General features: G+C 62.6%; 2 protein-coding genes across 3 annotated transcripts; both read left to right on the forward strand.

The window, feature by feature from the left end:
* The first annotated feature begins 973 nt into the window (after positions 1–973).
* On the forward strand, positions 974–5,478 carry LOC131560774 (zinc finger protein 572-like). 2 transcript variants are annotated; one of them, XM_058809734.1, is made up of 5 exons: positions 974–1,190; positions 1,906–2,016; positions 2,366–2,926; positions 3,032–3,154; positions 3,583–5,478. In XM_058809734.1, the coding sequence occupies exons 2-5, from the start codon at positions 1,995–1,997 to the stop codon at positions 4,911–4,913; spliced, it is 2,037 nt and encodes a 678-aa protein (XP_058665717.1). In that variant the 5' UTR covers positions 974–1,190; positions 1,906–1,994; the 3' UTR covers positions 4,914–5,478. The 2 variants fall into 2 exon arrangements, with proteins under 2 accessions (XP_058665717.1, XP_058665710.1); XM_058809727.1 differs by having other exon boundaries at positions 2,366–3,154.
* Positions 5,479–6,511: 1,033 nt separating this feature from the next.
* Positions 6,512–10,324, forward strand: LOC131565911 (zinc finger protein GLI4-like). Its single transcript, XM_058817004.1, has 4 exons — positions 6,512–6,964; positions 7,798–7,921; positions 8,304–8,417; positions 9,060–10,324. Exons 1-4 carry the CDS (start codon positions 6,512–6,514, stop codon positions 10,085–10,087), a joined length of 1,719 nt encoding a protein of 572 aa, XP_058672987.1. The 3' UTR covers positions 10,088–10,324.
* Positions 10,325–10,358: the final 34 nt, after the last annotated feature.

Consider the following 10,358-nt stretch of genomic DNA (forward strand, 5'->3'; position numbering starts at 1 on the left):
TCATCCCTCCAGGAACTTGGCACCGCCCTCCCAGCCCATCCCACCCCCCTATCCATCCAGCCAACCAACCCACCCCTCCGGGGGCTCGGCGCCGCCCTCCCAGCCCATCCCACCCCCCTACCCATCCAGCCCACCCTGCCCTCCTGCGCTCGGTGCCGCCCCTCCGGCGGCGTGTCCCGTCCCGCGCGGTCCCGCCCCGGCCGCGGCGGCGCGGGGCCATGGCGGAGCTCCCGGCGCGCCTCGAGGCGCTGGAGCGGCGGATGGAGCGGGCGGAGGCGGCGCTGCGGGAGCTGCCCCTCGCCGCCCTGCAGCTCCACGGGGTGAGAGCCGCGATGGGCGAGCCGGGGGAGCGAGGAGGGGTCGCTGGTGGGGCTGAGGGTGAGACCGAGGGCGCGATGCGGGGCGAGGAGGGCTGGGAGTGGGATGGGGGAGTCGCTTATGGGGTCATTGTGGGGCCGGAGGTTGGGAGTGAGGCTGGGGGAGCACTGAGGGGCTGGTGGGAGGTTCGAGGGGAGGCTGGGGTCGCTTTTGGGGCTGTTGGAAGGAGGGTTGGTGGCTGGGAGGGAGCCTGGGGGTCGCTCATGGGGCTCTGGAGGGCTGGGAGCGGTTTGGGAGCCCCCTGAGGGGGCTGCGGGGGGTTTCGGGAGGCGGGATGGGAATCCAGTGGATTCCCGGCTGGCCGGGAGCAGCTCGGGTGGCTCCTCAGGGGGCAGCAGTGGGTTTCGGGAAAGTGGGGATGAATCCAGTGGGCTGCTGGGAGCAGGCTGGTTTAGGAGACTGGGAATAAACAAGGGGGACTCCGTACGGGGGTTTGGGAGCTATTGAAGGGCTGGGGGGGTCTGAGGGTCTGGGAGTTGTTCGGGGTCGCTGCCCCGTCCCCATCCCAGCCGGTGCTGCAGGTCCCGGTGCGGTTCGAGGATGTGGCAGTGCGGTTCAGCCGGCAGGAGTGGGCAAGCCTGGACGAGGGACAGAAGGAAATGTACCGGAGCGTCATGGAAGGCAACTACGAGATGCTGGTGTCCCTGTGTAGGCTGCGTTTGCGCCGGTTTGGCAGCCCCAGGGAGCTCTCTTGGGGTCCTTTCTCTGCCTCTTTGCCTTTTGCTGCAATCTCCAGCTCTCAGATAATCCTCCCTTTCCCCTGTCCCCTCCGGCAGCGTTTGGAGCATGGCAGGGAGTCGCAGGACAGGGTAGTAAGTGCTTGGTGTCTTTTCCTTGTGGAGAAGAGGTCCATTGTTGGTGTTATCATCTCCCTGGGTTGTCACCTCCAAAATTCTCTGCCTGGGACACCCTTTTCCATGAGAATTTCCCCTACAATCCAACCTGAACCTCCCCTTGAAGCTGTTTCCTCTTGTCCCGTTCCCTGGGAGCAGGTCCTGATTCTCTCCTGGCTGCACCCTCCTGTCAGGAGCTGTGCAGAGCCAGAAGGTCCCCCCTGAGCCTCCTTTTCTCCAGGCTGAGCCTCCCAGCTCCTGGTGCTCTGTTCCCTTCCCTGGACATGCTCCAGCCCCTCAAGGTCTTCCTTGGCATGAGGGGCCCAGAGTTACCCCCAGGATTCAAGGTGGTCCCTCAGCAGTGCCCTCATGCAGTCAAGAGTCTCACAATTCCCTTCCCATCATTCAGGGTATTTTCCTATCTGCAAGGTGAATTTCTGGGAGAACAGGGAATTCTGTAGCAGGCCCAGAGCAAGGATGGGTTTTCATGCAGTTGTTCCCAGGGGACTGTCAGAGGCTGCTTTCCATACTCCCTGTCAGCTCTGCTGTTTCCTGTCTGTGTCCATAACTCCCGTCGTGGCCGCGGTGAAGTTGCAGATGAAGTTTCTGGGGTTGGGACTGGCTCTGTTGCCCAGCTGTGGGTGCAGAGTCCCTGTCCCATCATGTTCCTGATGTGTGTCCTGCTCTTGCCCAGACTCTGCCCTGTCCAAGCCCGAACTGTTACTGCAGCTGGAAAGTGAAGAGCTCAGCACGCCGCCAGAATCAGAGACAGAGGCAGAAGAGATGTCCCCAGAGCTGGCTGTAGGTGGGTGACACTGGGTTCCTTCTGTGCCACCAACTTCTGGCTGCTCACTGGGACCGTGAATCTCAGAATTTTGGGTTTGGGTTGAGAGGAATCTTAAAGCTCATCTCTTTCCAAGCCCCTGCCGTGGGCAGGGACACCTTACACGAGTGCAGGTTGCTCCAAGCCTTTTCCAACCTGGGACACCTCACAAGGACTGGGAGGTGTCCGCTGTGAGGGAACACCTGCTGGGACATGTGGATAGCCTGGAGCCCCTGCCCCATCGGCTGCTGGGTGTGAGGGATCCTGACACCCACTGGAATGGGATTTTTCACTGGCTGCTGGTGAATCCAAATGTCCTTGTCCTCCACAGAGCCAGCCCAACAGAACTGCACCAGCGATGATGCACTGCTGGAGACAGAGACAATGGACAGGGGCTGCAGGGAGCCAGAGGAAAGCGGGAATGTGGCAGAGAAAAGTGAGAACCTGGTGGAGGAAAGCTGGGGCCTAGTGGAGATAAGAGGGAACCTGATAAAGGAAATCTGGGATGTGGCAGAGGAAAACAGGAGCTCAGCAGAGGAAAACAGGAGCTCAGCAGAGGAAAACAGGAGCTCAGCAGAGGAAAACAAGAGCCAGGCAGAGGATAACAGGAGCCAAGCAGAGGATAACAGGAGCACAGCAGAAGAAAACAGGAGCACAGCAGAGGAAAACAAGAGCCAGGCAGAGGAAAACAGGAGCTCAGCAGAGGAAAACAGGAGCACAGCAGAGGAAAACAGGAGCCAAGCAGAGGAAATCAAGAGCCAAGCAGAGGAAAACAGGAGCTCAGCAGAGGGTAACAGGAGCCCAGCAAAAGAAAGTGGGAACCCAGCAGAGGAGAGTGAGAACCTGATGGAGGAAAGCAGTAGCCCAGTGGTCCCAGAGAACTGCAGCACACGTGAGTGCCTGGCAAACTGTGCTGCTGCTGCTGCTGCTGCGAGGGGTCCTGGAGCCCTGCCTGGCTGTTCCTTACCCACCTTCATCCCTGCTCTTGCCCTCACAGCACCTGTCCCTCTGGAAGCCCCTGCTGTCCCGGCGGATCTCAGCCAGCCGAGATCCCCTCCCTGCCCGCTGTCCGTGCACTGCCAGGACGCCGTGGGTCACAACAGTTCTCCCCCTGCAGCAGGTACTGGGGCAGAACCCTTCGCCCTCCTTGGTGGGGCCAGCAGCTTGGGGGGGGTCTATTGGGCCTCTGTCTGGGCTTGGGGCTTCCAGGAAAGGGAAGCAAATCGTGTTACCAGCCCTGAAACTGTTTGGGTTATGGCATGGCATCGGAGCACCTGCCCAGACCAGCCCCGGGGTGGTTGTCAGAGTCCCTTGTCCCCCTGGGTGATGTTTCCACCTCAGACTGTCCTGGGGTGTCTATGGGGATCAGCTCTGGCTGTTCCTGCCTTTTACACAGTCCAGAGACTGAGCTGGAAGAGGAGAGCGGGGCTGGGATTTGTGCTAGCTGGGAACAGGGCAGGAAGTGAGGGAGGGTGGGAGCAAAGCCCTTTGCTTTTCATGCCTTAAAACCATGTTTAAAATGATGTTTGGATTCTACAAAATTCTCAGGAGATGCTGAAGCGGGGATCCCGATGGAGGTGCCACAGGAGGAGGTTGCTGCAGAGAATCTGTCAATGCCCAAAACACCCTCCAAGGGTCAGGAAGAGGACAAGGGTCAGGAAGAGGAGGCCATGAAAGATTCATGGAATACTGGCCAAGATCTGGTGGCCGACATTCCTGAAGAACCAGGAAAGGAGGTGGCACCAGATGTCCACAAGATGACAGAACAGGCAGATCCCAGCCCAGGGGAGCCAGAGAAGGACTCCTGCGTGGGCCGGCCCGTGCCCTGGCAGCGAAATTCCGCCCGGGAATTTTACTCCTGCCCCATCTGCAGGAAAACCTTCCTGCTGAAGATCAACCTCCTGATCCACCAGCGTGGCCACACCAACTGGGTGCCCTACGTCTGCGTCCACTGCGACCGCAAGTTCATGTCCAAGAAGAAAATCAGGCGGCACCTGCGCGCCTGGGCGGCCAACGGGACGTGCCAGCCCTCGGAGCTGGAGGTGTGTCCCAGCCAGGTGCCATTCCCAGCGTCCCATCCCCAAACCTGGCCAGCTAATGGCATGTGCCAGGCCTCAAAGCCAGAGGAGTGTCCCAGTAGGACACCGTGCCCAACATCCCAGCCCCAAACCTGGGCACCCAATGGCACCTGCCAGCCTTTGGATGCAAACGGATGTCCCAGCCAAGGGATGCCGTGCCAAACATCCCAGCCCCAAGCCTGGGCACCCAATGGCCCCTGCCAGCCCTTGGATGCAAAGGCATGTCCCAGCCAGGGGCCATGCCCATCATCCCAGTGCCCAACATCCCAGCCCCAAACCTGGGCAGCCAATGGCACCTGCCAGGCCTCAAAGCCGGAGGAATGTCCCAGCCAGAGCCTGTGCCCGTCCTCGCAGCCACAAGCCCCGAGCAGGGACTGTGGCACGGTGTGGCAGGAGCCCGGCCCTGCCCGGTGCTCGCTGCCAGCTGGAAAAGTGATGTACACGTGCACCGAGTGCCGGGAAAGCTTCTCCAACCAGGTGTTCCTGACGGTGCACCAGCGCCGGCACTCGGGCCACCACCTCATCCTGTGTCCCTGCTGCAACCGCAGCTTCACCTGGGTCTCGGACTTCGTCCGGCAGCACTGGATGCTCATGGGCGTCCGGCCCCACCAGTGTGGCATCTGCCAGAAGACCTTCAAGAGGTTCTCCCACCTCAAGGCCCACCAGAGGATCCACAGGCGGCAGGAGCGGCCGTTCGCCTGCGCCAACCCGGGGCCCGTCGTGGCGGCTCCCGCGGCAGGGGACGGGGTGGGAAGCCAGGCTGTGACCCCCCAGGGATGGGGCCCTGCTGTGGGACCTTGAGGTGACCTCCTGGAATGGGAGGCTGCTGTTGGAGCTCAGGGTGTACACACAGGGGTGGGGGAAGCTGCTGCTGAAATTCGAGGTGACCTCCCAGAGACGTGAGGTGACCGCCCACGATGCTGCTGATGACTTTGAGGTGACGTCCCGGACACAGGGTGCTGCTGATGGACTTTAAATTGAGATCCCTAGGATAGGAGGCTGCTGTCTGATCTTGAGGTGAAGAATGGGATGGTGCTGCCGATGGGCATTAAGGTGTCTTCTCAGGAATGGGATACGTGATGAACCTTGCTGCTGTTGAACCTTGAGGTGTCCTCCCGAGAACAGGATGGTGCTACCTAGACTTTGAAATGACTCCCAGGGATGCAATGCTGCTGCTGGATTTTGAAGTGACCTCCTGGGGACCGGAGGCCACTGTCAGACCTTCTCCCCTCTATCCCTGTCCAGATGAAGGCTGGAACATGGACACCATTTTCTGGCTCCCCTGCCCTGGTGTGGGGACGGGGAGCACCTGCCCAGCCCATGTGAGGGGGCTCCTTGTTCCCAAGCCCTGGTGGGTGGGTGGGATGCTGGGAGTGGGTCCCTTTTCTGGAGAGTGCCAATAGATGCTGTAGAAACCAGGATGCTGCACGTGGATTCCTTGAGGGGGCTCTGGGAGGGTCCTGCCGGGTCTGGCTGGGTGGGCAGCACCAGGAATGGGATCTGTGGGATGGAGTGATGGAAGAGTGAGAATGGAACACTGGGTGGGGGTGCCAGCTGCTGCTGGGGGGCTGCAGTCCCAGTCTGAGATGGGGTGGGATGGGATTGGGGGTCTGGATGGGCCTCTGGGAATGGCACTGGGGATTTGAGGGCTGGAGCTGTGATCCTCATGGAGAGCTGGGGATGGATGGGATGAAGATGGAATAGGGGTAGGGTGGGATGGGGGTAAGAGGGGAGATGATGGATGGATGGATGGATGGATGGATGGATGGATGGATGGATGGATGGATGGATGGATGGATGGATGGAATGGGGGTGGATGTGGATGTGATAGAAACCAGGATGGGAATGGAGATAGGATGGGACTGACAAAGCTTGGCTGTTTGCTGTGGGACCTGGCAACAGGACAAGAGGAACAGGCAGGAAACTGATGCCCAAGAAGTTCCACCTGGACAGAAGTTCCACCAAGAGCTTCCACCCTGTGCAGCGACTGAGCCCTGGAACAGACTGTCCAGAGAGGGTGTGGAGCCTCCCTCACTGGAGATATTCCAGAATGGTCTGGACACAATCCTGTGCCCTGTGCTCTGGGATAACCCTGAGCGAGCAGGGAGCCGAGACCAGATGAGCCACAGCGATCCCTTCAGTGGTCCCTTCCAGGCTGACCCATCCTGGGATGGGGATGGGGATAGTGTGGGGTCGGGCTGTCGATGGGATGGGCTGGGGCTGTAGATGGGCTGGGATGGGGCTGTAGATGGGCTGGGATGGGGCTGTCGATGGGATGGGATGGGCTGGGGCTGTAACGGGGCCGGGCCGGGCCGGGGTCTCTCGGTGCGGCGGGCGGGGCGGCGCGGTTGGCGCGGGGCCGGCAGGGGGCGCTGCGGCGGCGGCGGTGAGGGGCGGCCATGGCCCAGTGGGGCCGCGCTCAGGTACCGGCGGGACCCCCCGGCACCGGCACCCCCGCAGCCCCGGCGGGACCCCGGGCCCGGCCGCCCCTCACCGCCCTCTTCCCCCCGCAGCAGGACCCCGAGCGGGCGCCCGAGGCCTGGCCGGGCGCGGGCCCCGATCCCGGCGCGGGCCCCGGCGGGGCCGCCCCGGCGGAGCTGTCGCTGCGGGCGGTGGCGGTGGCGGAGCGGCGGCTGGAGCGGGGCGTGGAGGCGGCGGAGCGGCGGCTGGAGCGGCTGGAGCGGCGCGTGGCGGGGCTGGAGCGCACGGTGCGGGCCGGCGGGGCCCGGCTGGCCGCGCTCCTCAGGGACAACTCCCGCCGCCTCCGCCGCATCCAGCGCCAGCTCCGCCGCTGCCGCTGCGGGGGAAACCGCACCGGCACCGGTTCCGGGACCGCCCGGGAGAGGACACAGGTACCGGGACGGGGTCGGGGCCCAGGGAACCGGGACGGGCCCGCACGGGGACACGGTGGGCCCGGGGGACGGGGATGCGACCCGGGGAACGGGAACCAGCCCCGGGGAATGAAGAAAGGAACGGGCACCGGGGAATGGGGAAAGGGCTGAGCCCACGGGGACGGGGACATGCCAGCGGTGACAGGGACAAGTTCTGGGTAACGGGATGGAGATGAGCCCGTGGTAATGGGGATGAGTCCCAGGGAACAGGGATGTGCCCTCAGTGACAGGGATGTGGTGTAGGTAATGGGGACAAGCCCCAGATAACGGGGACATGCCAGCGGTGATGAACAGGGACAAGCGCCAGCTAATGGGAATGTGCCAAAGATGGACAGGGATGTGTCCCAGCTCTCAGGGATATGCTCAGCGTGACAGGGACAGGCCACAGGTGACAGAGATGTGCCCAAAGCAGTGAGAAAGTGCCCCAGGTGACCATGTGGCCATGAGAAGTGCTGTTGGCTCTCAGGAACTGCACGGAGCCAGACGGACACGGCTTGTTTGGCGCTTGTCACTGTCCCCAGGGGAGGGGGGGAGCAGAACACCCACCCCAAGTGTTTCAGTCATATTTCAGGGCCCCACTGGGGTGATGTGGGATGGTGCCACTGTCCTGCTCCCACCTGAGGGGTCACTGCTCACCTGGCTGACAGGATGGATACTGGGAGGAACAGCTGAGCCTTGCTGGGATGTCTGGGGACGTCCCTCCTGACATGGCTCTGTCCATGGGAGCTCTGGACCCCCAGGGGCTGGGGAGGGGCTCAGTGGGGACCCCCAGGTGGAGCCTCCTGTACTTCCAGGTGCCAGCAGCGGGCGAGGGTGAGGAGGCCGCTCTGCCCGAGCAGGAGCTGGGGAGCAGCGTGGGCAGCCGGGAGCTCCGTGGGATCGCCAGGAAGGGCAGCTACGAGGCCATGGTCCCTCTCGGTGAGGATCACTCAGATCATGTCAGAAACATCATCATCCCCGGGCTGATGCAGCTTCCAAACCTTCCCCATGTGGAACGTGGGGGGATTCCAGGTGACGTGTCCTGCAGCCAGTGTTCCTGCACTGTTTATCCTGGAATATGGGCTGTACATGGATCACCCTGCAGGGATTTGCTGCAGAGATTCCTACATTTTAGTACTCATTCATTTTGGACTGAAATTTTAGAGCTTGAATGTCCATCAGGCACTTCTGGGATAAGAAGAAATCCCATGCCTGGTTCAGCTGCCAGTGGCCTGTGTGATCAGATGTCCTGGAATTCCAGGAGCCCTTTTTGGGTGGCCCCCACTGTCAGCAGTTCGTCCCATTGCTCCCTCCTTCCCAGGCTCTGAGGATGATGGTTCCAAAGCTGCGCTGCTGCCACCAGCCGAGGACAGGGAGGATCCAGGGAGCCCCGGGCTGCCGGACAAGGGAGCAGGGCCAGGACAGCTTGGTGACAGTGAGTGACAGCAAGGGGGGCTGAGGATGGGCACTGACTACCTGCCCAGACTGTTCTTAAGGATGGAAAATGGGAAAACCTGGGGCAAGGCTCAGTGAGGGTGGCTTTGGAGCTGGGTACCTGTGGGTGGATGCTCCCTCCTGCTTTGGGGAGGCTTTGCTTTGATCCTTTTCCCTGGATTCACACACTTAAACTCTGCCACTCCTGATGGGGTTCTCTCCAGGATGGAGGACTCTGTGAAGGCAAAGCTGAGATGCATTCTCCCTGGTGTGTTTTTTTTTTTGTGAGAATTGTATTGTCAGTCCATAGTGTCATTGAGTCCAGCCATGTGCAGGGCAGTGGTGGAGTCTCCATTCCTGGAAGGATTTAAAAGCTGTGTGGATGTGGCAGCTGGGGACACGGGACAGTGGTGGCCTTGGCAGTGCTTGGTTGTGGTTTTGAGGGCTTTGCAAACCTCCCTAATTCCGTGATTCCAAGATGTCCCTGAGGTCCCACAAGTTGCACCTCATCTTCTCCTGGGAATCCCTTCGTGCTCCCTTTCGTTCTTTGCCAGTTCCTCTCACCTCTGCTCCCGCTCCCACTCTGGAGCTGCAGGCACGGGAGGCCTTTCCTTCCCGGGAATGAACTGCGGTGTCTCCACAGGTGACATGATCGTGATCAAGACGGAAGAGCAGCAGCCGCAGGAGGACGGAGCCGAGCTCCTGGCGCTGCCGATGGTGCCCGCGGTCAGGCTGGACGAGGAGGTTCCCCTCGGCCAGGAGCAGCCGGTGTCCTGGGAGAGCCACGGCGTGGCGGGGCCCAAGGCGGCCGGGGAGGGCCTGGGGGAATTCTGCCTGGGGGAATTCAAGCCGGTGGTGGTGCCGGTGGAGGCTCACCCCGCCCCGGGGCTGCCGTTCCCCGCCGAGCACGCCCTGGGCGCGGGCACGGAGCAGCCGTTCGCGCTCGCCCAGGGGATGCCGCTGCCAGAGGACCCCGCGGCCGAGGTGGCGTCGCCGCAGCCCGGCTGGGAGCAGCAGCAGAGCGCCCAGGACGATCCCCGGGCGCTGCCGCCGGGCTGGAAGAGCGTCCGGCTGACGCGGAACCTGCTGGCGCGGCAGCAGAGCCGGGAGAGGAAGAGCAACGGCTCCTTCATCTGCACGTCCTGCGGGAAGAGCCTGGCGCACCACGCCGCGCTGCTGCGGCACCAGCGCCTGCACACGGGCGAGCGGCCCTTCCAGTGCCCGGCCTGCGGCAAGAGCTTCAACGAAAAGTCCAACCTCAACAAGCACTACCGCATCCACACCGGCGAGCGGCCGTACCGCTGCCCCGCCTGCGGCAAGGGCTTCGTGCAGAAGCACCACCTGCAGAAGCACCAGCGCATCCACGGCCCGCAGCTCCGCAGCGCTTGGCCGGGCCGGCCGGCTCGGGGCGGCGCCGCCGGGGAGCGGCTCTACCGCTGCATCGAGTGCGCCGAGAGCTTCCCGCAGAAAGCGTCGCTGGAGGAGCACCAGCGGCGGCACACGCAGCAGCGCCCCTTCCAGTGCCACGGCTGCACCAAGAGCTTCCGGCACCGCCAGTCGCTCAACCACCACCAGAAGGTGCACGCCGTGAGCGCCTCCCCGGCCGGCAGCTTGCCGGGACACGAGCCGGAGCTGGAGCCCTGCGAGGCTCTGAGCCAGGACAATCGGTAGCCAGAGGGACGGAGAAGGGAAGGGACAGCGGTTCTTCAGCGTGGGACTTGTGGCAGCACCGGGAGTTTGTGCGCGGTGCTGTGGGACTCGTGGCACCACCTGGGTCTCGGGAGGAGGAGGATGGAGCAGGAACCTGCTGTGCTGATGCTGTGGGACTCGTGGCACCACCTGGGTCTCGGGAGGAGGAGGAGGAGCAGGAACCTGCTGTGCTGATGCTGTGGGACTCGTGGCACCACCTGGGTCTCGGGAGGAGGAGGAGCAGGAACCTGCT

This window comes from Ammospiza caudacuta, chromosome 1 (genome assembly GCF_027887145.1).
Source record: "Ammospiza caudacuta isolate bAmmCau1 chromosome 1, bAmmCau1.pri, whole genome shotgun sequence".
Taxonomy (NCBI): Eukaryota; Metazoa; Chordata; class Aves; order Passeriformes; family Passerellidae; genus Ammospiza; species Ammospiza caudacuta.

What these genes read in the sequence shown, in the direction of transcription:
- LOC131560774 (XM_058809727.1), top strand. Translation starts at nt 1,995, where the DNA reads ATGTCCCCAGAGCTGGCTGTAG. An exon ending in GTCCCCAGAGCTGGCTGTAG is followed by an intron (nt 2,017 to 2,365) that starts GTGGGTGACACT and finishes TGTCCTCCACAG; the next exon opens with AGCCAGCCCAACAGAACTGC. An exon ending in CAGTTCTCCCCCTGCAGCAG is followed by an intron (nt 3,155 to 3,582) that starts GTACTGGGGCAG and finishes CAAAATTCTCAG; the next exon opens with GAGATGCTGAAGCGGGGATC.
- LOC131565911 (XM_058817004.1), top strand. Translation starts at nt 6,512, where the DNA reads ATGGCCCAGTGGGGCCGCGCTCAGGTACCGGCGGGACCCCCCGGCACC. An exon ending in CCGCCCGGGAGAGGACACAG is followed by an intron (nt 6,965 to 7,797) that starts GTACCGGGACGG and finishes CTGTACTTCCAG; the next exon opens with GTGCCAGCAGCGGGCGAGGG. An exon ending in GCCAGGACAGCTTGGTGACA is followed by an intron (nt 8,418 to 9,059) that starts GTGAGTGACAGC and finishes GTGTCTCCACAG; the next exon opens with GTGACATGATCGTGATCAAG.